Here is a 25,895-nt window from a genome sequence, read left to right on the forward strand (position 1 = left end):
TATTATCGTGTGCCTGTTTTATAGTTAATAAAAATGGACAAGCAATGGGACTAGTTATAATTTCATTATCATTTAGTTTTTATGTTGTTCATCATGTCGTTTCTTTCCGTCTGCCGCCCGGTTAGGCATTGGATCAGAACTTCCGTCTCGCCCTTTCTCTCCACTCCCCCCTAAAAACCTTTCTATGTTTCCGGCCATTTTTTCTATCTTTTTTCACTTCCTCCAGCCATCATTTTTTGGGGGTTTCTCGGTTTCCTTCGGTGTCCTTTGGTTTCTAATTCCTTCCTATCGTCTGTTCCTCGACTCTTTTTACATGATCATACCATCTTATTCTCCTCCTCCTTTCAATTTGTTTTTCTACATTTTCTGCTCTTTTCGCCTACCACCTCCCTTATTTTTATCGTATCTGATTGTATTCCTTTTTGTTTTTCCTTTTATTCCTATCAGAAATTTCACTTCTGGTGCGTATGTACTCTTTCCTCCCTTCCCATCGTTGTCCAAGTCTCAACTCTGTATGAAAGAATTACTATATACATGCTTATATACACTATCTTCTTGCATTATTTCGGTTTTTTTTTTCATTTTTTTTTCATATCAGGTCTCTTCTGCTTAGCACAGCCCTGAACCTGCTATATTCTCCTTCCAATGTCTCTTCCAACTTTTCCTTCTTTTTGTATCACACTTCTCATGTAGTTATACTCACTCATTACTCCTGTTTTTATCTCCTATGCTTCCTTCTGTTTACTTATCATCATTACCTTGTTTTTTTTATTTCCTGCTTATGTAAAGGCCCCATTTTTCCAGTTTATTATTGCACTCATCTAGCCTTGACTTCTCTGCTTCTTGTCATCCCACACGTCTTTCTACTTTCCTTTATACTTCATCCATGATCATTATAAGTAGAATGAGCAAATTCCTTTGCCTCAGTTTTTTTCAGTTTAATGTCCCACGTTTAAGCCCTTTAGACTAAGGGAAACGATTGCCTCAGTTTTCTTCTTACTTCGAATCAGTCTTGCTATCTTGATACTTTGCTCTAGGCACTGCCATATGCTTTGCCTTCTCCAAATGTACGAATACTAAAATCACATTCTTTCCGTATTCCCATTTCCTTTCTGTCAATTACCTTAGCTGCAAAAATTAGTCCACTGTAAGTTTCTTAAATGCTCCTTGCTCTTCTTTCGTAATTTCTTCGATCTTTGTCCTCAACCTATTCTCCAGATCTTTCTAATATCATGGATTCCTGAGGCATCGATGTCACTCCTCTACAGCCCCTTTCTTGAATATCGCCATTATCAATCCTAATTTTCTGATGCGCGCTCCTCTTTCCATGCCGCTCTGAATGTTGTGTGTAACCCCAATGCTTCCGTGCCAGAAATGATCTCTTTGCCATTTCTTCGCCTACTTCAACAATTTCTGCCGTTTTCCTAGTTCTAATTTTCTTATTGTCTGTTTTACTTCTTCCCAAGTAATTAAATCTTCCACTTCCGTGTCCTTCTCTTGCTTGTGATCTTCTCTTTCCTTCTTGCCCACTGATTGTCCTCCATTCAATAACGATTCGAATATTCCTTCTATAGTTCTTTGATTCATATGTCTTCTCTTATCAGCACTCCTTCTTCCGTTTTCACATCTGATCTGTCACTGGTTTTCTTCTGTTTTCTATCAAGTTATACAACAGTTTCTTGTTTACTTCTTCATCTTTTACATTATCTGTATTATCTCTTCCCAGCATCTTTTTCTCCTTGTAAACTACTCTGTTACTTTCCTTCTTTATTTCTTTGTCTTCGGCTCTTTTACTCCTCATTTTTTTTCCATGACACTTTTCTTTTTTCTACTCCTTTCACCGTTCATTTCACCATTTAGTTTCCTTCCCCTTTTTAACTTCTGTGCCCTCCCACAATTCATCAATGTTTCTAAAATTCTTCCATTTTACGTCTGCCTGTTTCCCCATTCATTTCTCTTTCGGCTATTTTCCATTCACTTCTTCCTGGAATTTGTTCTTGTTTGCTCTGTCTTTCTTCTAGGCCTGTAACATCTTCAACCTCTATTTCTGTGCCCTCCGTAATTGTTTCTTCCTTACTTTCGCTGCAACTAGCATGTGGTCTTCTTCGAAATCGTTATATACAAGCGTTTTGAAATTACACAAATTAAACTGTTTGTAATAAGTATGTGTATTAGTGGATATGTGTTATCGAGTGATACTTACAAAGTAGATAGAGAAGTCAAACGCAAGTAAATATGTTGAGCACCGTTGGCGTTAATTGTTTTCCTCTAAATCTGTCAATTTTACTTCTTGATCAGTTTAGTCCTTTGTGCTAAGTAATATTAAGGTCAACATTTTTATATGTAAGACATTTTGAATATTGAATATGGTTATCCAATGGCAAGCTCATTGTGTTGTTTCCTTGCGTTTTATTCAGCCATTCAGTGGAGAAGGCATGTCGACAAAATAAGATTAAAAGATTAAATGTTCATATACAGACATCAGAAAAATACCACAACATCAGTTCTAAAACATTTTAGCTTTTGAACTATGGGACCTATCGTAAGCGGTTTAAGGAATTGCACAGAAACTAGTATGCGCACTTTCTAAATATTCGTGTTTCAGAGTCCTCCGATATCATTGCAACAAACTGTATAGAAGAATTTGGGGTATGAGATACACTTTCAAGTACTAATTAAGCATTGATGAAACGTTCAGGCAGAGGATAATTATAATTTATTTAATTTCTCTGTTAATAATCAAAAATTACTAAGATAGATGTTTTTTCCTACAACAGGCAATTTTATTAGCAGAGGTTATGCAACCACATACAAATTATTTTATCTTCAAAGAAAAGTTTTTTGATAACTTTGGATGGCGTGAAAGTATGGACGCTAGGCATATACCGCCAGGAGTGGGATCGACTTGCGGTGTTAGTTCATGTGGTTCGGATCTCACGTTAAGCTGTACGTCCATGCCTCATATAGCCACGATATCCAAAGGGAAGCTAAACCTCAATTCAATCAACAAAGGAGCTCTATGGAGCAATATTAGAACAACTACGTACAGCCAGAAGAAGGTTTACGAAGTAACATACTGAAGTAACAAACTTATCCATGAACTAAAAATCCGTGATCTAGCCTTACCCATTATATATGGTCTTCCAAAAATACATAAACCCAATGTTTCGCTAAGACCTATAATAGCTGGTTTTCATCCCACTACATACTTTCAAAAGGTTGTATAATAAACTTGTATCTTTTAATATCCCAATCAAATATACTGTTAAAAATAGCTTAGAGTTAAAAACATATTTGATTCTATCCGCATGGCATATTTTGACGTACTGAAGGTGTATTCATCAATATCAGTAGACCTTGCTTTAGGCATTGGAACTTGGTTTACTTAAACTAAAAATAAACCGATATGAAATTCATCTAATATCTCAACTAATAGCTTTTTGCCTTAGAAATAATATTTTTCAATTTGAAGATACCATCTTTCGTCAGGACAATGGATTGGTCATGGGCAATACTTTATCTCCAATACTTTCGAACCTGGTATTAGACATGTTCGAAACCAACAATCTCCCAAAATTTCCTCATATCAGGTATTTTCGATATCCTTACGATACCAGATCGTAGCAATATTAGAGGGTTAAACGTAAATTTTTCCCAGAGAAAGTCCCTCATTTTTTTGTAATTACTGTTTCAAAATTGGAGATTACAAATTTTGGAAACGAACGTGGAAATTGTCTAGATTTGGGCGGGATTTTCCCGCTTCTGGTCCATAATAAGGAAATTTGAGTGCTACATTTGGAAACTCTGCTTTATAACGAAACCAACGAGGTACAAACTATATTTCTACGATTAATAGGGATGCGTCACATTTTTAAAAAAAAAGCTCTAATATGTACTCTTTTCTACAAGCCGCCTTCGTTGTTTGTGACGTCACTGACCCCAGGCATCGCACACGTGACTGCAAAATGCCCATAAAACAATGTTCTTTGATGCTTCCACACTTGAATAAATGTTAAAAAAAAAAAAAAAAAAGTGTGCAAAGCTTTACTAGAGATTTATAAAGCAAATTCCGAAGGTCGACGCCATGGCCTGTATACAGGCCAAAGAATTTAAAAGGGTTAAAGTTTTTGCTGCGTTGACAATAGAACAGGTGATAGGCCTACGTGTACATTTGTGTTTACTTTCCTAATGCAAATAGAACGAAGTTCGTATACTTTTACGTCTCAGCTAATATCTATCCTAACAAATGTACACATTTTATAATATTCATTTTACAATCGTCAAAAGAACAATCTTTTCCGTTTGCTGTGCAAGTGAAGCAAATCGAAGACCATACTAACCTATTCTCCTTCAACAGGTTTCTCTTCCATTTCTTTGTTTGTTTTATGCGCTTCCTAGCCTTAGTTGGCGTTACTTCTGTAGGGCACTGCTCCATTGCATTGTACTACTAAAATAAAGGTTACAAATCACTTAAACAATTCTTTAAAACAAGTAGGTTTTACAAGATAAACTCCGCGCAAAGGCAGTATTGTTGTCACCATGCTGGTTTGTTATTGCTGTTGTGGTCAGGCCGGCGTGGGTGCCTTCGTATACTCATCGAGAGTGAAAGCAGTGTTTAAGTTTTATACAAAGCAATGAACTAGTACAGACTTGTTGACTCTTACAAACTAGTGAGGAAGTTTGGAACGATTCCAGGCAAGCGTCACGGTCGCCATGGCAACGTCTGACGCCAGCGGGCCTCTGATTGGTTGAAGTGGAGATTGTCACTTTTGAACCGCACCGGGTAGTGGAAATTGGAAATTTTGGAAAAAAAATCATGATATTCGCCTTCAGTTTTTACTGCGAGGATGTAGGTTTTGATCCAAACAGATTTCACCGCTCGGTCGGGGACACTTAAAATAATACATTCCCACCTCTAACTCAATTTCTCAAAGAATTGGAGATTGCCACTTTTGCATCTACACTCCTCATATATAATATGTGATGGCTGAGTACATATATGTGTGAGTTTATCCCCGTCCTGGGAAAAATATTCAATTAATAAACTGATTCTCCCTCATTTTTAAGTATCGGGATGTTATGCCAAACAGTTGAACTTCCAGCGAGTGTTTTATTTTTATCTCGTTTGAATGCCATAGTCGCAACTGCTATCTTAGTTCAGTTAAAATCCGTATTCGTGAGCTTTGTGTCGCTATTCCCTGGTGCTCCTTGGCAAGTTTCAATGGACACCGCGAATTATTTAATGTTGTAATTACACACTTATAAGTATTATTTTTAACACAAAGTATTTCTGATTTTTAACTAGTGTTCATTTATACTTATTTATAAAATGTAAATCAAACCAACCCATACCCTACTCTAGGTGGACCTATGTTCTGACATTTGCCTAGTGACAAAATCTAAGTGCTTTTGCCAAGGGTGTCAATATTCTTGATATACTGACTAAGGGCCCCGCAGAAAGATCTAATATATTAACAACGAACCTACTTGATTTGTAGGTCACCATCAAACAAAATTGTTTTCGGTCCTTGACGAATCACTATTTGGAAGAACTGGTGCCAAATATTAAATTAATTCCATCTGTGGTTAATGTTTTTCACGTACTGAAAGATTATAATTTGAATAGAAAGGGCCGTACTCTGAGTGGAGTAAGTGGGACATTTCATTCAGACCTCATTTTATATGAGAGTAGTGTCATAGGACGCTACAGACGGTATAAGAAAAGTATAAATTTACTTTTGGTGATTCAGTCTGAAACTAAAATATTTAGAGATAGTAAAACATAACTTTGTAAGGTACATTTACCAGTGTTACCATTAACGGGGTGAAATAGTGTGACATCTCATCTTTCTCGTTGCTATTGTGATCGCTATTTTATTCTCTAAACAACACGGGCTAAGAACTTAAATAAGCGAAAATTGTGATGTGTTAATTTCCGGATTGCAAACTTAAAGTAAACGAAATTGTATGTATTTTTAAAGACTTGATGTATTATTAAAATAGAAAAAAAGATAGAAAGAGAACACAGCAATTAGGTAAAATATGTTAAATAGCTAATATTATGTGTATGAGGAGTACAGATACGAATATAGACTTCACAATACAACTATCACTTCACACGTTTGTATAGAAGATTACCATGTTAGCGGAGAGAAAATAACATCACTATTTCAGTTTATATCGCAAGACTTATTCACACATTTAACCATGGGTACGTAAAAATCACTGTAATGTATATCCAGTGTAACCTCTAACACGGCGAAAGTTCGTTGTAAAGTTCATTGGAACTAGCAAGCACATTCCGTAACAGTTTGCGTCAATGCAGTACAAAATATTCGGTTTAGTTTGGAAGAACAAGTGAGGCCAAACAGAAATAGCAGTCAGTGGTATGATCAGTAGGTTCTCGGCACACAGCATGGACACTTTAAACTTCATATAGCGACGTTTCCCATGCGCCCATGTATTAAGAGCAGAAGAATACATAGTACAACAAACGTGAGTGGCCCAGGTTCGGTCCTAGTCTTCCACTTTCCATCCGAAATACAAGAAGTAGACTTTTCTTGTTTCAGGCGTTAAGGCATGTTTTCTCGACTTAAACGTAATTTCCCCATATATGTAATTAAAAAAAAAAAAAAAGAAAAAAAAGTCTGGTCTCCTTACACACGTACTACTGGTTAGCACCTTTACAAGTCAAATCTTTCCCTACACAGCACCAAACACTTAGCATATATATATATAATATACGATTCTAGAAATTGGAACACAAAGACAGAAAACAACTGCGCGCAGACTGAAGCGAAATACTTCCTTGATCACGTGGCATGTCTCGAGTGAGTGAAGCATGCTACATATGCTGCATTGGCAAACAACCAACAATGTTGCCAAGTTGCTGCACAGCTAGCACATATTAAAATATTCCCTAAGGCACTGAATGCATACTACCTTGTCCAATTATGGACGTAGCCAGACATTTCTTTTCAAGGAAGAAGAAGCACAAAGCCTTATTTATGAAAATTACAAGTGTTCGAAGGTCCTAAATTTTAATATTTGGGAAGCCCAACCCCACCAGATTAAATTTTTTCACCAAATAACAGCAATTTTAGGTACGACCATCAATAATTTAGAGGGACTAGGCCCTCTTTGACCCTTCTGGTTATGGGCCTGTGTTGCGGTTATATTTCGCCACTAATGCTGACGTAATATATTGGAATGTGATGTTGCCAGACCTTCAACAGTGTTGCCACATAAAAACGTGTGGGTGCGCTTGGATACCCCCCCTCTCTTACGCCGAAACGAGAGCCAATCGAAAGTTCTTAATGTCATTTTCGTATTCGGCACCTCCAAATTAGTGAAAAGCGGGTGTTTTCATTTATGTAACAGAAGAAAAAGTTAATTTTTTTGGAACAATGTAAACTGTTGTAATTTGATTAGGGTTGGTACTAGGGCAAAAGTGAGCATACCATTCAACTCGTGAGAAAATTAGCTATAACAATGAGGTGCCAGTATTGATGTTGGAAATAGCCCTATAGACATATATATAACACTTAGTAGGCGGAAACTGTAGAGTCAATATAGAGCAAAGCAAACTGAAACTAAATTTTCAATTTTTATTTATTTATTTGCACTTTTAAAGATAAAACAAATTATCGTTGTTTTCCAGTCATTACTTAAGCAACATAGCATACAGTTTCAATTTTGTTGCTTAAAATAATACCCTAATACATTCGAAAGTATTATCATCTTGGAACATGTTCAAATAATTAGGCATAGATTAATAATATGATTGCAAACTCATAGGCCCTACAAACGACTATTGATGTGAAGAACACGCACCAACCTTTGGTAGATCTTCCTAGAAGAAGTTAGGTAAACGTTTATAATGTTCTGAATGTTTATAATCGAACTAAAAGTTGTCGAGCAGGGTACGTGCTATTTTCTTGTACGGTCTCTCTTATCTCCTGGGCACGGGCTTGGTGAGGTTTGAAATTCACAAATTGAAGCTATTGGATAAGCTATTTAAATAACGTAACAAATATTGATGTTGCTTAATAGGGAAAAAAAAACTTTTGCTGCATAAACAAATCACAAATTCGGATAAATCAGGTTCAATTTCGAGGTAAGATTTCAATAGATCCTCATCTTCCCTTAATGCTCGTTACTATAATATCAGTCCTTACTATGTCCAGCACCTGCTTCGTAAACATGAAAAATACCATATTAATTGGCGTTATGCAAATGAATATGTGTAATGAGTAATAATTAAATTCTGATATAAAAACGGCTTTATTATTATTATTATTATTATTATTATTATTATTATTATTATTATTATTATTATTATTATTACCATTTCACTTCTGGCCGTAAGTTCCAGTTTCATATGATTGGTTCATGTGATCCCTGCTTCACTCCCAGCTTTCGCCAGTTGGAGTTTATTGTGGACAAATGCCGGGCGCTTGAATTCTCCTTTTTCTTTCGTTTTCTTAATTCCACCCCTTCATGCAGTATTATCATCATCACCGCCTCCTTTAGCCTCGCTGCATAAGCGTGTGATGTTAAACTATAAAAAATCATATATCCATGACAACTTTTTTTTTTTTTTTTATTTTTAATGCACAACAAGCAATCTCATAATAACTATATATTATATAGAAGAAGTAGTTCCAAACTATTGTAATAGAAAGTGTAATTTTAAAATCAGTTTACGTGAATTAAAACTACATTAATGAAGAAAATATTTCTAAGGATTGGTAATTTTAGATTCTACAGAAAGTATTATCCTTGTAGTACTAGTGTAAAAATGATAAAAACTATGTTTTTCTTCTTCAGCTGCATCCACATACAATTTAAACTTAACTTGACACTTATATTACTGGTACAAGTATTTACAAATGTATTTGCTATTGCTGCCAGTTTTATATTTGGTAATACTTTCGAAATATTAAAAATTCAAATTACTTAAGTGTGTTCCAAATGGAATGAAATAGATTGGTAATACGACACTCGGTTTTTATCAGTCCGCTGTATGAGCTGTCTAATAATTACACATACATATATACAAAATGCTAGAGCTGGGACTTTTCTCGGAGCATGACATTACTTGTCCCGAAGCTAATAGATGGCGTTAGTATCAAGGTCTACAAGATTAAATGACAATTTAACGAGAAATGACAACGCATCCTCCAATCTAAAAAGGAATGACCAATGAAGAGCGCTGAAACAGACGATTAGCCAACCAAAATATTCAAAATAATCCCCATATGCCCTCAATATGACTGCTATATAATAAGCTCAAGTTATTTCCATTTGCTCTACGTCTACCGTATAGCTGCCATCTGGCGACAATCGATGTAATTATTTCATGGATTCTTAGAGCAATGCGAATGGTTTGAAGTTGATTTACAACGTCGCCATATAGTATTTTTTTTTCTTCTTGTTCTACTTCATGGCGGCTGAAGGAGGGCCCAAATAATATATTATTATATAGAATTTTGATTTGAAAAATAGTATTCTGTAGTTTGTGGGCCTCATTTTTTGGAACAGGATATATAAGAAAATATAGACCAGACACAAATCTTGTAATAATAATGTGTAAGACAAAACAAATATTTTAGTTACATACATTGGATATCAATAACTCCATTTACCATAATTATCTAGTTTCTGTCAATATTCTTCATTACAAAACATGGAAGATCTAAAAACTCGATCTTCAAATTGAAGCTGAAACAGTTATTAGTAAGGTAATGTGCGAATGACGATTCGTACATAGTCCAATTGAAGAGTAAATGAAATATGTAAAATTGTTTATATATATGGTTAGCAGAATGGAATCTAGAAACAAGCATGGAAAACTGATCACTCGCAAGAAAACCCTGAAAACTGTACTTTAATTGATAACCACCGTAGTATATTGTAGAATGATTACCTAAAATTTTATTTTATTTTATTTTTTTCTTTATTTATTTGTTCTCTTTAATATTGTTTGATATTATTTTCACTATCTTATGGTGAAAAATTCGTTTACATAGTTTTATATTTAGTAGGCAATAAGGTTTAACTATTTCAATTATGTTTAGAGAAATATGTTAAAGACAGATTAAATGAAGTGAGGCACAGTGCATATAATAAATGAGGGTTGGAGGTTAATTTATACTAGCTGTGTGGAATGTGTAGATGATACTCAATAAGTAAAATAAATATGAAATTTTAATATAAGTTGTTCCCTAAAGTTTATTTCACATAACTGGTAATTTATATCGTATTTTGCATGGTGTTATTAATGATTTCCTTATTAATATTTTAATAAGATATAATAAAATTGTAAACATTATTATTTTATATTATCGCTGTTTCGTAATACCCTCTTAATAACGAAAAAGTTAAATATGCACTTTTATAATAATTTTGTAGTAAATGTTTTGAGCAGTAATATTGGGTTTATCCATGATTTAAAGCAAAATATTTCCTGTGAAGTGTTTCTGTGTGACTGTTGACCACTTAGGCAATAGCAGAAGTTTTACATATATAGGGATGCACACTTGATATTCTTACCGTATTTTTAAGGAATGCTTCTAACCTTAAGCAATTAGTCACACTATTTTTAATAAATGCCTGCCACTTTGGTAGTGAGTAGAATGCTTTGATTGGTAGATGTAGCTTTAATGTTGCTCTTGTTTATCTCTTTGTTGCCGTGGTAACTGGTAAACTGATGTAACTACCATCTCCCTCCAGAAAGTGGTAAGATCATGTTCATGGACATCAAATGTGAACCTTCCTGTTGCATGATTACTGTTGTTCTCTTTATCAGTCTAGCTGTATTGTTCTCTCTAATATGTATTTTTGAAGCACTATTTCCCGTATTATTTTACCTTTGGAAATAGCATTACTGTGTAACTCATGTTTTCTTTTATTTGGAAGTGACTGTAAGTTTCAAGGCAATAAATAGGACGAGTGGATTAAAAAGTTACAAAGCAATATGTTAGTTTGAGTTTTTAGTATATCAAGTTTAGCTTAAATTTCGAGTTATTTTATGAAGTAAATCTACAGATTAATAATGCATTCTGCATAATGTAAAAGTTTATTCACAAGATTGAGTAAATTGATGATATTTCCTTTTTGTGGTTGAACGTCCAGGATTTGTAAACCATAGGTTTACTGATTTACAAGAGCTGAATTAACTCTGTTTTTTCTCTCTTCTTTCATTCCTGAAGTTTACAATATTCTTACATGGTTTTCTATACCGTAGAATGGTTTAAAACTCTAAGGATATGCTTCCAAACGTTGAATCACTCAAAACACAATTATCACCGAATTCAGAAAACAGTATTTTCGAACAAGGAAAGCATCCTTTTGTCAGTATCCAAAATTGCCTTGTGAAATTTATTTCTTGCTTTAAAAATGAGCTGATAATAAGAATATTCTTCTTTTTCCTTTCTTTGTATTTTAATTAACTCTCTTTGAGATATGAAAACATATACTAAAATGTGTGTTGGAGTTTGAAAACTGCTGAACACCGAAATTAATTAGAAGAAATAAAATCTACTTCCAGTTGATTCGAATAAATAATGAATCAAAGTCTTTCACTATCTTTTACGCATTTTTCCATTAGGCTAAGAATTTTCTTTCTTGCTCATCTTTAAATATGAAACTTACATTAAAGACGTATTATTTCTTTTTTTCTTTTTAGTCCAATTTGAAAATCTTCACAGTAGAGAGATTTTGATTATTTTGTGTGTATATACTAAATTCTCAGAAGGTTCAGTTAAAAAAATGTTTCAAAGAAAAACAACATATATATATAGTAATTCAAAACAAATTATTATTGCTTTAAAAACTATATATAAGAACAGAAGAAAAAGATAAAAAAAAAAATTAGAACTTACGCACTTCTCAAAAATATGTTATGATTGCCACTTTTATCTGTATATTTCCTGCACGTCCACCCGAAATCTTAACTCAATAAACTTAGTTATTTCAAGTAATTTAAATTTAGAATACTCCATATTTACTTGATAAAGTTCGTATTACATTTAATAATGTTACTCTTAAAAACAGTCTTCAATAAACATAAAGATATTGATTAAGGCCTTTCCTCTTTTCTTTAAATTCAATTCCACAAATATGTGTGTCGATTTTCCAAGTAGGCAATGGCTGGCACCTATTGAGTTTCGTTTTCTTTCTTTCTTTCTTTCTTTCTTTCTTTCTTGCTTTCTTTCTTTCTTTCTTTTTTCTTTTTTTCTTTTTTTTTTCTTTTTTCTTTCTTTTTTTCTTTTTTTTCTTTTTTCTTTCTTTTTTCTTTTTTCTTTCTTTTTTTCTTTCTTTTTTCTTTTTCTTTCTTTCTTTTTTTCTTTCTTTCTTTTTTCTTTCTTTTTTCTTTCTTTCTTTTTTTCTTTCTTTCTTTTTTCTCTTTTTTCTTTCTTTCTTTCTTTCTTTCTTTTTCTTTTCAGTAACCGTATAGTTATATCATGAGGCTTTATCTGCAAAGCATATGAAATTTTCAATTAGGAAGTAATCTACCCTATCCTTTGTAATGGAAAATCAAATTTAACTTACGCTAAATCACAGCATCCATGGTAACTTATTACTTGGATTCGAAGTTCTATAAAAGTAAATATGGAACAACTAATTTGAATTGAACTTTATTTTGGTAGCATGGCTGAGAACTCTATTTCTTGTTTTGTCATTATAGCTAAAAGTTACTTTCTAGTCACTTAAATTTTGTTACTTTTATTAACTCAGTATCATTACCTTAACTTAGACTTTTAACACTACAAGTAATAAACGTGTTTAATATTTAGTATATTCCTAAAACTGTATTAAGATACAGGGTGGCGCACAAATAAGCCCTATTTACTTCTTGAGTAGAATTTATTATAAATCTAGATAAAAGAAAAAGCAAAAAGGAGGAGTCAAGTGGCTCAGAAGAAACATCAGTCTATGACATTTCCTCCATTAGTTCATTTGTTTCTTATACAGTGAGACTTTTTAAAATCATTACATCCCTTAGTTTCAATGAAAATTTTCTGGGTGGTTTACGTTTAGTTCTCTCAGTAGATAGTGTCAATATAATTCTTGTAATTTCGAAATAAAAGAAAGATATCTGACAATTATTTAATAGGAAGTTTCCTTTCCTTATACATTATCTTACTTATATTGTGCAACTTTTGATATTTTTGTACTGTAGTTCCACGATATAATTGTCTCCTACAAACTGTTTTCCATGTTCTATTTTATTTATTTTATTGTATTGTATTTTATTTATTTATTTTATTTATTTATTTATTTATTTATTTGTTTAAAAGTATAAGTACAATTCAAGAAACAAATAGGACAATTTCGTGTGCTACTCTTATATGAATAATTTTCTTTCCATATACAATAATGTATGTAAATACCTGCATGCACACACACACGTAACCTAAATTAGTATTCTTTAATCCTTATTTTAAATTTGCATGATTATTTTCTGAATATTACTTTCCGGCTTCTAGCACTTTTAATATATGTAATATTCCTGCAATTTAATGAGGACAATTAATTAATTTTGCACTTATTATTAAGTTTTTGGATATGTGAATTTAATAATCACCAACTACCAAATTATAATTTTTTTGTATTTACTTGCATATTGTTTTAGTGTATTGCTTATATTATTGTTCAAGGCATCATGTGGAGTAGGATATATTACTCACAATAGATAACCTATTCAGTACATTTTAATCTTAGTAAAATTAATACTATTTATATCGTGTGTTTCTAAGCATTATTTTTTAATACCTCTGTTTAATACCTCTAAGATTATGCGTCAACAACCTGTCGTTTTAATTTAAAGTGTGATACATAAATTTTATAAAATTTGTACCAAACGTGATCGTGTTCGTACTAATTAGTTGCAATTTTGCGATAATAAATTAGTATATCACTTGTAATTGAAAATTTAATCCAATTTCCAATCACCGTCATATTTATTCTGCTAGTTTTAAGCTTTAGCATGTTTACTGCACTGTTTACACCATACAAAGTGAACTGTTGAAAATCTACACCACCTAATCTATAATTCACAAAATTGAAATACATTTATTTTTGAAAGTTGTATGTTTAAGTAATTGATTGATAAAAAAATGTATTTCCTTAATACAATAAATTTCGACTATTGGTTATTACAGCGAATGTGTTAGCCTTTTCACAGGAAATACATTGGATAAGTGTATATGACAGAAATATAAAGTCATTTAAGATCTTTTTACTCTGAACGAACAGGAGGATATTGCGCCGGTAGAAAAGAATGCTCATTACAAAATAAAAAATTACAATTGATACAATTGTCCGCTGGAGTACTTAAGAAATAAATTGCAAAGTTCAAAGCCTTCAGCTACGAACATACGAAATAGAAGGAAAGATAAAAGTAAATTCTTCACTACAGTCAGATTATTTCTTAAAATCATTATTTCTTGAACAACATTTGGTATGACAGAGAGTTATATAAAGATATCACTGTTTTTACACCATTTTTGTGTATTGTTAATTCATTTAGAATATTGGTAGAAAATTACTTCATGTGGTGTTTCTTCCTTTAGCAAAAATATATTCATTTATTGAAAGAAGATTGATTTGTTCTGTTCAACATAGGTTAACTTAATTGTGAGTGATATAAGGGCCAACATGGCTTTTATGCTTTACACTTGACGTTTCTAATTCTTAGTACACGGTTTACTCAAGTTCATATCACAAAATGTTAATCAGTAGCATATATTTTCTCTAATAGGTCGAAGCATCATTACTAAAAAAGGTGATGGATCTCAGGTGAAAGAATCTACCGATAGCAGCACCACAATTGAAGACGATGACGTCAAAGGTAGAGTTGATATACATTTTCTTATTAATACGAATGCGAAAATAGAGCTCTATTATCGTTGAAAATTTATAGGCTAACTTATAAAGCAGGTCAAGAAATAAAAGACATAATGTAAATTTATTGAATTACAAGGAAGAATATATATTGTTATCATGTATTTTGTATAAAGAAATTCTCCTTGAATCCTCTGATTTTTTTTTTTTTTTTTTTTTTTTTGCGTGGAAACCATGTTTTTAAAAATACAAATTATTATAAATTATACTTGGCACACAAGAGTTATTCCAAATGTCCTTCCAGTTAATAGTAACTTTATCATCTTACTCTACGTACACACGAATAATGGAAGAAATACTTTTAGAATATCTGAAGATAATATATTTGTCGCTATTTTTGTAGCAATTTCATTCGATAAGCTACGAATTGAGGAATGTACTTGTTCGATCGTTAAAATAATACATATTCATACTTGCTTTCTAACTTACTAATAAATTTAATTTCATCATTGTAATGTATGTTTCTAATTGTTTCTCGAGCAATAAGAAAATCTCGAATAGGGAAACAGTGCCGTGAAATAAGAAGTGCAAACCTAGGTATCCAGGGTGGCGACAAACCTGGAAAACCGGAAAGTATCAGGGAATCTGAGAAATCAGAGGAAAGTCAGGGAAAACTCAGGGAAGTGTAAGCGTAAGGCAATTTCTATTACCTAAGAGTGATATTTCAAAAATATTTAAAAACGAAAATTTTACAACTATTTCATCAAGATGTAGTTGAAAACTTGCTTTTATTATTATTATTATTATTATTATTATTATTATTTTATTTGGCAGCTTAATATTAGGAACTTGTCTGTCTGTGTTTTCCACGAGCAATGGGTCATAAACTTGTGTTCTGTAGCTCTGTGGATTATATTTAGCTTTTCATTGTGAAGGGGAATATTAGTTGATACGTCACCACAAAGTGCATTTGAATCAACAATGCAATGCTAAATTAATTTTTGCTTTTAATATGGGATATGTCTACAGATATCAATTTTGCTATGTACTTTGATCTTATAATGCAATATTTATTAATTCCTATATGTATTTAGTCATTCTTCATCAACAATTATAATTTGTAATGGTTTATTAATCATGATGCGTCTCTTAAATTTGAGAAAAGTTTAATCTGATTTTAAAATTGTTCTGACATTACAAATAATGCAGCAGTTTGCGAACAATATTTATGGTACGTGAGTTCTCTTTCTTTTTAATAATTCTTTGAGTCAAATTTTTGTATGCTTTTTCATTGCCAATACGAAATGTTCGAAGTTTCATAAAACAAGATTCTTTCAGGCAAGACATGTAAGAAATACTGCGTAACTGGAATGCAGCTTTTGAGAGTGAAGCATGAAAACTGTTCTGAGAGTTAAAGGGCGTACCCTCATTACCTTGCTATCACTCTGCGTACCCTGCTAGCATCCTTTTCCTGCTTAACAAAAACTATACTTGTTTATTTAGTAACTTGGAGTGAAATGAAAGACGAGAAGGAGAAGAAAAGTTTCATCAAATGTAATTCCTGTTCTAATGTTGATCTACCTTTACCTAAGTAATGTTATACCTTTACTGCAGGGAAAAAAGAAGTCGTAAACGGGACCCTCAACATGTTCATATTTTGAGGTTCTATATCTTGTCTTTTGTCGAAATGCTTGAGTTTTAGATTTAGAGAAGTAAAGAGGTTCTTTTTTCCTGACGTTCAATGAAGGAAACCAATTCAAGAGATTGAACGTGTGCCGGATGTTATGCGGATTTGAAATACTTCTACATATTGATGCTAACTTAAACAGAAATTTGGTGGCGTATTTAGTAGAGCGTTTACTTCTGCTATCGAAGTTTCTACGTTCAAACCACATGTCCGCGATTTGGCTTTTGTGGTAAATAAATGCCGAGTTGGCGGGTTTTCTCGGGGCTCTCTCGTTTCCTCCCCTATTTACATTCCTTTCGCTCTTACATCATTAACTCAGTAATCAGCATCTTGTTTGTGGGATGTTAAACTGTGATGTAATGTGAAGTATTAATATTGAGCAACGAACTTTCATCTGTCAATAACCATAAGGAGCCTTCGGGAACTGCAAAACTACGAATCATTGACTTTCTTCAACCCGGTAAGTGATGTTCCGGGCCAAGATATTTTTCCGGGAATAAGCTGTTCTCTGCTTGCTTTTTGGCGTGGGACTTTAGTTTACTTACTTTACTTAGTTTACTTACTTTAGTATTCCTTGCTGGAAAATAGAATTTTAGACTCTCAAATGTGTGAACCTAATAGTTTTTCACATTATACCAAAGTAATAAAGACATTATTACAAGAAATTCCAAATTAATAAATAGCAGCCAGAAAATGAATGTATATGCTTTATTATCTAGTACTGAGCACGTGATCGTGTTTCGTTGGTTACGTGTTTTAGTTCAGCAGCAGCATTTTTTTAAATTAACTTAACAATGCTTAAACTCCTATACTAAACAAAACAAAAACTGGCTGTGTACCAAAAAGGAAAAAAAGTACGAACACAAGTAAATGTGATGCAGTGGGGCGAGGGGAAATGCGTGGCAATTTTATACAATCATAAACAACAGATTTTTATTTACGACAAGGTATTGTTGTATAAAAAGGCGTTTGAGGGGTTCATAGCAACCGCTTTCTGTTAAACTTACTATGTTATTTATATTACATCACAGCTGGTAGCATAGTAGTTCAAGTTGCAGAGGTAGGACCGAAAGTGAAGAGGTGTAGTAATTCTACTGTTTGGTGTTCATTGTATCCAGAGTTTCTGCGTAAATAACAATCAAGTTAACTTTTAAGTATTCCTAGACCCCATTTAGTCCTTTTTGGTTGTTAAATAATTCTTTTGATTAAATCCGGGAAGTACCAGATGATAAATTTTCTACTCACTGCAACATTTGCCGAAGTATCTTCTCGCTGAGTAACATTGGACGACGAGCGGTAACAAGGCACATGAAAGGTAAAAGCCATGTGTAGATGGCCGCGTCCATTTCAGTATCAAGAACGGTTAGTGACTTCATGAATCAAGAAAGCAGGTCAGTACCTTCTGGTTTGGAATGTCAATCTATTTGTAACTCATCTGTACAGAAAGGTTTCTGGTAATGTTGCATGCTCAAATGTGGATTTTATAATGTAAGTGGTTCGATTCGAGGACGAAACAAAGTAGTGCGGAGATCCTTGTAAAAGATAACATGACAAAAGCAGAATTACTAGTTGTATTGAGAGTGCAATGACATACAGTACATCAGTGCGCACTCTCGCTAAAAATGTCACAATACTCAAATTTTCATTCCCAGAGTGAGTTACCGGGAAAATGAATTTTCAACACGACAAAATAGCATACACATACGTTTGTGGGTTATCACCATAGTTCAGAAGTGGAGTAATTCATTTTTTGAAGGAGTGTGGTTACTATGTTGTTGGTTTTGATGAATCTCTCAATAAATTATCTTAAAAGAAGCAGATTGATATAAATGTGCAATTCCGAAGTACAGTGAAAAGTGAAGTATGGACATGTTATTTAATATCTGTGTTTTTAGGACATCCGGCAACTTCAAATCTTTTAATCGTTTTTAAAGAGACTCCTTGACCCTTAATCTTAAAGAAGATAATTCAAATATCGATGGATGGTCCCAATGTAAACATTAAATTTCTGCATACCTTCAAGTCAGATATTAAGACGTCGCCAAGTGATCTTGTAATACTTGATATAAGAAACATTGGGCTACATATTTTTGCATAGAACATTCAAGGCTGCAGTACAGTCTGAAGAATCGCTGTTTCTAAGAGTTCGTATAATTTATTTAAGGATGTTCCAGCACGTTGTGCCGAGTACACTCACTTAAGAGAGGCCCAGAAAATGTTTCAGCGAAGTTTTGTTCTGTGTTGGCTTGAAAGTAGTAGTTTTACTCAGCGAGCTGTTGATATTTATCCGTTTTTTCTGTTGTAGTTTCAAGGTGTCAGAAAGAATATCAAAATTCTCAGCTTTTCGAGCTATCAGATCGTGTCAAGTATGTTTTCAGAAGGTAAAATGGTTATTTCTAAATTTTCATTTTAAATCACTTGCTCCAAAAGTAGAACTTTTCGTTACTGAATTTTAGAAGACCTTATTGAGTGTGATGTTAAAAATTTATGGAAAAAAAACTTGTAAAAACAGAATATTGTAGGTTTTCGAGTTCTTGAATACAAATTGATAGAGAAAATTAAGAAAATTTGTCTTCCTATGATTTTTTTTTTTTTTTTTTTTTTTTTCGTACACGTAATATCATTACTCACGTACTGCCTAACTTTGGGAAAAGTCAATTTTAAATTATCTCTTTCGAGGCCTAATGTTACTGCAGGATTTGACATGGGAGTGAATCACATGAAGTGATTCTAGTTGAACTAGTTGAAAATAATTTGCTAGATGACAGTAGAACAGATATCGTTGTAAGGCAGTTCAAAGAATCCTCATTGTGAAACGTTTATGAGTCAGTTTTCTAGAACTGATCAGCGTTTGAATGATTTTTAGGTAAAATATTTGGAGTACAATTATTTAAGAGATGTTCTTAAAATAGTCTTGATTTTTTTTTCTTCAAATCTAGAGAGAGGATTTTGAGTCGATGCAGAATGTGTGCAGATAATTTGAAAAGCAAACTTTCACGCAGATTTCTGTGCAATTCAGTAGTTTTATCTGGTGACTTTGAGAAACTGTCCATATGGAAAATTAGAAATCCTTGATTCATTATGTACTAAATGCTTATACTCGTTTTCAAAAAGCAACAAATCAACGAGAAGAGGAAAAAAAAAAAAAAAAAAAAAAGATGAAGGCAGGAAAATAAAGGTCATTTTGAACATGCTTGAAGCTAAGACGACTAAAGTAATGGAAAATGTGTGCAATATTGATCAAGAAATGAAGCGTTTAAGAAACTAAAATAAATTACATAATACTATTGACTTTTTTTTCTAAAGATATGGTTTACTGCAGCCAGTTTTCGAACATATATCCACTCTTTTTCAATTAGTGTCTCACTGTGTCTTTTGCCTCTCATATGTGGCAAAATTTTCTTCATGTGACTAAATTTGCAGATGAAAGTTTTAGGGAAGCTGCCTAATTTCTTGTCTATGCCAAAAAGTTTATTAGGTGTTCTGTAATTTCATAATAAAATGCGTTATATATTTATTTTTATATGTTACTAATTATTCTATTAATAAGAAAGAAATATATTACGGCGTCATTGTTGTCATGTGTTCTTGGTCTTGTTTTTCTATCAATATGAAAATGCCTGTGTGGCTAATTACATATCAGGGAACATTTTAAAAAATGTTCTGGAAAAGCGAGAAAAGTCGGGGAATTTTTTCCTGTAATTTTTGTAGCCACCCTAGTTATCTTAAAATACAAATAACTGTTGCGTAGAAATGGGTAACACAAATAAACAATTCTTGTCTAAACCTGAAGCTTACTTTATATTACTTTTTTTTTCAAATTTAAATCCTCAGCAATGTCTCAAGGTTGACTCACATCTCTTTGTTAGGCTATCATTTTTGCAGAAATTGAATATTTCTTTTTTTTTTTTTTTTCTTCTCTCTCTCTCTCTCTCTTTTACCTAGTTAATTTTTCGTATCGTGCTCCTCTTGTAGATGTGATAAACTAAGTATGCTTGAAAATATATAATTAATATCTACAGAAAAAAATGGAATGTTGATGTGCTCTGTTCAGTCACTAGCACTTTCGAAAGCCCTTTTTATATCACTTGCACAGTAAAACGATTATAAGTTTATACAGGGTGGATCATTTATCGTAATATGCCGTTGTAAATCTTAAATTAATGGACAAATTATTTTTCGAAAGCCTTTATGTCGAAAAACTACTTCGATAATTAATTCATTCAAATTGCATGGATGATGTTCAATAGATATGGAGATCACAATGCCGTTAGCAATTTGGTATCTCAGATGCTCTGGAGATATGCTAAAAATTGTTAAAGTTTGCACCATCTCTTAAAATTATGTAATCCCGAGAGCTTATTGTAATTACACCTACCAAATATTATTGCTGTAATGTAATAGAAGCGAAGTAAATAAAATAGTATTTAAAAAGTTTCCACAAATACACCATTTTGAAAAATACATCAAATTTTACTTTTTTTTTTTATTTCATATTTCCCTAATGGATGAGATATCAAATTGCTGTAACCGGCATTATGATCTTGATGTTTAGTGAAAAATCGTGTACGTAATTCCATGTAACACTTGTCGAAACATTTTTTTCGAAACAAAGTCCTTTGAAGGAAGCCAATTTTCAATTCCATGTAACTATTTAATTTGTTCGAAATACGTCATATGATGACCATAGTATTCGACATTAAAATACTGTCGATATGAATTACCCCATCCGTCTCAATTGTGTTATTACTGTTGTGGAATCTTCCAAAATTTGGTTGTGTCTCTATGTGTGTGATATTGCAGCATCCTTAGTTTGCAACACTGCATGACAAGTGTGCTCTAGTAAGTTTTCGTTTTACATGAACATTTTAAATATGTGATAACCTGACGTAGTGCTATTTGAAAAGCATACAACTTTATGTTGCGTTAGCAACATTGTTTTATCTGTGGTGTCAAACAATGTTCCTGCCGATTTTTGCGTAGTAGAAAATTTCAGCGTATTTTGTCCATTAGCTGAAAAGTTACGAGAGTGTATCAAAATAAATGGTCGACTCATATATATAATATTATTAGTATTACTATTATTATTAAATATTCTGTGTGTTGATAGGTCTTGGGACTAATGATTTATTTCTTTATTATTTTGGATCGGGTCTTCCACATTGCTCGATCTGTGTCTTCACCTTTTAACTCTCTATTTTTTTTTTTTTAAATCGTCAATTAGTTGTGCTCCTCTTCTTCCTTCTCCTCTTTCTTTTTTCCATCTTTCCCTCTATGACGGTATGAAAAAGACAATTTCTTCTCAACATGTGTTCAATCCAGTTGGCCTTCCTAGGAAAGAAGTTGGCTGAAAGCGTCTTCTTCTCTCTTACCTGTCTTGGAACATCTTCGTTTGTTACTCTCTCAGTCCGTTTTATTTTCTCCTTCCTTGAACACCACATTTCGAAACTTTCTATATATCTTTTCTCTAACTTCCGTAATGCCCAAGCCTCCGAACCAGACAGTCTAATAATACTCCATATATAACCTTGACCAATTTCTTCCTTAGTCCAGTATTAACCCTGCTAGTTAAGCGTGATCTTTTCTTGTTGAATGCTTCTTTCAGTACGGCAATTCTTGATCTGATATCATCTCTTTGGTGTGGTAAGTGTCTCTTGTTAAAAAACTTCCCAGATATTTGAAATGATCTATCTCTTGCAATTTTGTTTATTTTCACGGGATGTTTTCATGACTTCGATTTTTAACGTTTATTTCCATTTCATACTTTTTCGTAGTGTCAACAGATTTACTCATCATCCCTGTAATTATTCGGTTCTAGCTATAATGATCGTGTTATCCGCATACCTGACCTTGTTAGTGACCCGCTTTCATTAAGCATTCATTGTAAATGTGAATAATTGGGGATCTTCTTCCAGTCTCCACATTATTGCTTTCTCCTTGATTCAAACGCAACTTCACTTGTCCTTCAGGTTGCGAATGAGTCGCTGGTCTCTCTAGTTGACCCCGATTTCTTTAAGTATTTTCGTAAATTTTGTCCAGTTGACTCACGAGGAAGGTACATAAACCGTGAGAGTTGAATTTTGATGAAAATTTGTGACAAGATTCAGCTCAAGTTGCTAAGTAACGTAGTAATAGTCAGTCGATGCGCAAACGCTTCGTTGAGCTGCTACACCGACGCCATCTTGAAATCCAGTACGCAGTGTCCAAGAATACCCTTTTGGGACAAAAATGAAAAAAACTTTTGATAGATCTGACTTCAGTATTGTAAACCAAGGTAGAGCATCTATATGTGGGAGTACTTCCAGTGCATGATCGCCATCTTGAAAGGCGTCATATTGAATCGCGTCAAATATGATAAATGACAAGGGGCTCCTGTGGGGTATTAAATAGCACTGGAATTTACTCCTGAATCCATTTCCGTACCAACGTTTACATATCTGTTTTCACTTCAGAGTTAAGAACTCTCTCGCTCACAGGAACATATAAAAACTGAGTAAGTAAAATTTGTGTTATGAAATGCAGTCGTGCGAACACTTGTAGGGATTTAACTAATGCAGTAGTTAATGCAGTACAATAGCCACTGTACCAATCCGATCTTGAGACTACTGAGAGAAATCGTTAATTAAATTGAAATGCTTGTAATAAAAAATGGAATAGCAGCACTATAACAAATTATACCTATTTCAAAGTGCGCTATATATATTAGTCTGTGTGTGGTGCGATTATGCATAGCATTTAAATTCTGTAATATTAGTTAGGTGCAATGGCACATATGACTTTACAAGAACATGTCTTGAAGTTATTAGAAAATTAATAGAATAGAAAATTAAGTTATTAGAAAATTAATTAATAAATTAATAGAAAACTTCTTAGAAAATAATATAAAATGTGCACATAAACAAATATTAACCTGCTACAAGTAGTTATTTATCACAGTTTTGATATGAAAACTAGTCTTGCAGTTATTATAAGCAAATGTTATACGTTAAACGTGGAAAGATGCAGATATTTAATTATTTAATATTGAAGGGAAAAACAACAGAGAGGCTTGTTTTATGGATTGCAATTTGGTATTGAATCTTGTAATAACCTTTATTGCCATCTATTCTTAGCAGGTGTGTATGCATTCTATTATCACTAATAGCAGAACAGACACAAGAAAAGTGAATTCTAAGTTTTCAGGTGTATCTTCTTCTAAGAATTGGCTGTGAACTGATAATTTAAATCCCCTTCATTGTTCAATGCGGCAGCAATAAATCAATTGTATTTATACAAACTGACAATAAATACATTAAAGTATTTTAATTTCGTAATATACACGGTAAATATAGGTAGTCAAGTATGAGTATTGGAAAAGAACGCAATATTTTGCAACAATGAGTGTCTTTTCGTCGGGTTTCAAGATTGGGGAAGAAAACTTAACACACTATAATGGACCATATAAAATTCCTTAAAATAGATTTTTGGTTTGATACAGTTCAACGTCCCACACTTATGCCTGCTACGCTAAAGGAGACGTGGAGCTACTGATTATAGTGGAATCCGAACCATTTTTGTCATTCAACTAATATGCGCCAGTTTATATCATTTTTCTAATATATATCCGAACAATTCCTTTGGTATTCTCTGCTTGTCAGTACTATTACGCATGTGTTTCATCGACAAGCAGTCTGTTCCATCGCACTTTAAAATAGGTATAACTTGTAGCATGCTGCTGTTACATTTTTCACTACAGGCATTTCAATTTAATTAACGATTTATCTTACTAGTCTCAAAATCGGATTGGTATAGTGGCTATTGTACTGCATTAACTACTGCATTAGTTAAAACCCTGCAAGTGCTCGCACGACTGCATTTCATAACACAAATTTTACTTACTCAGTTTTTATATGTTCCTGTGAGCGAGAGAGTTCTTAACTCTGAAGTGAAAACAGATATGTAAACGTTGGTACGGAAATGGATTCAGGAGTAAATTCCAGTGCTATTTGATACCCCACAGGACCCCCTTGTCATTTATCATATTTGACGGCGATTCAAAATGGCGATCATGCACTGGAAGTACTCCCACATATAGATGCTCTACCTTGGTTTACAATACTGAAATCAAATCTATTAAAAGCTTTATCATTTTTATGCCAAAAGGGTATTCTTGAACATTGCCTACTGGATTTCAAGATGGCGTCGGTGTAGCAGCTCAACGAAGCGTTTGCGCATCGACTGACTATTACTACGTTACTTAGCAATTTCAACTGAATCTTGTCACAAATTTTCATCAAAATTTAACTCTCACGGTTTATGGACTTCCTCGTCAGTCGAAAGCTTTGCGCCAGTCGATGGAGTAAAAACACAGCTCTTCCCTTACGCCAAGAACTCGTTCTGATACAATTCTTACCGACCCAGTAGCATCTCTTGTGCCGTTTTCTTTTCCGTAATCAACTTATCTTCCTCCAACATCTCTTCTATCTTTCTTCTTTACGCGCAGTGGTACACCTTCCTTGTTTCAGGTAACGCGATCACTGTAACATCAAGGAAATCCTTTTGCTGCTTTCCACTGAGGTACATCTTATTAAAAGTAAAGGGCTTATCCAGTTTGCCATAAGAACCAGACTGTGTCACGTGATGAGATTAAAAGTCACGTTGCTTGCTAAATCGAATCTGGAGATTCTAAATCCAGATGTGAAATATTTGGGTAATTTGAAGAAAATACATATACTTTATCATTGTTATTGATTTTAGTCACATAACTTGACTTCTGATAATGTTCTATCCATATTTTTCTTACGTCTATACATTGTTTTTAAGCTCTTTGTGCTCATTATGTCTTTGCAATAAACTTTTAATTAGCCATCTTCTTATTATAGTTTTTGAGATACGGGGAGGACTTCATTTTTTCATTGACTTTAAAGTTCTTGTTTCGTGCTTTCTGAATATGTTCCATCCATTTTAGGTCAATTTCCTCTTTGAATGTAGAATCTAGATAGTCTGTTCTATATAGCTTAATTTCAACCATCTCTCTCTTTTGGTTTCTGTGATAAGTAAATAAATTATTTGTTTCTTAATGATTTTCGATTGACATTAATGTCAAAGTCTCGTGCGTTTTTTGACTATGTTCCATCATTTTGGGACAATTTGCTTTTGGAATATACAATCTACATAGTATGTTCTATATTTGAGCTGAATTTCAGCCTTCTTCCTGTTTTGGTTTTTGAGATAAGTGGAGGAAGTATTTGTTTCTCATTGATTTTTGATTGACATTAATGTCAAAGTCTTGTGCATTTTTTGACTATGTTCCATCATTTTAGGGCAATTTTCTTTTAGAATATATAATCTACGTAATCTCTTCTACATTTGAGCCTAA

The 25,895-nt window shown here is 33.1% G+C and overlaps 1 protein-coding gene across 24 annotated transcripts in view; it reads left to right on the top strand.

Moving 5' to 3' along the window:
- The window catches only part of CaMKII (Calcium/calmodulin-dependent protein kinase II), a 1,422,941-nt gene that overhangs the window by 539,147 nt on the left and 857,899 nt on the right, over positions 1-25,895 (top strand). For all 24 annotated transcript variants that reach the window (XM_081726364.1, XM_081726368.1, XM_081726431.1 and 21 more), the window contains one exon: positions 14,768-14,857. In XM_081726364.1, the coding sequence (XP_081582490.1) occupies positions 14,768-14,857 (90 nt within the window). The remainder of the gene's footprint in view (positions 1-14,767; positions 14,858-25,895) is intronic.

This window comes from Thermobia domestica, chromosome 1 (genome assembly GCF_964235325.1).
Source record: "Thermobia domestica chromosome 1, izTheDome1.hap1.1, whole genome shotgun sequence".
Lineage (NCBI taxonomy): Eukaryota > Metazoa > Arthropoda > Insecta > Zygentoma > Lepismatidae > Thermobia > Thermobia domestica.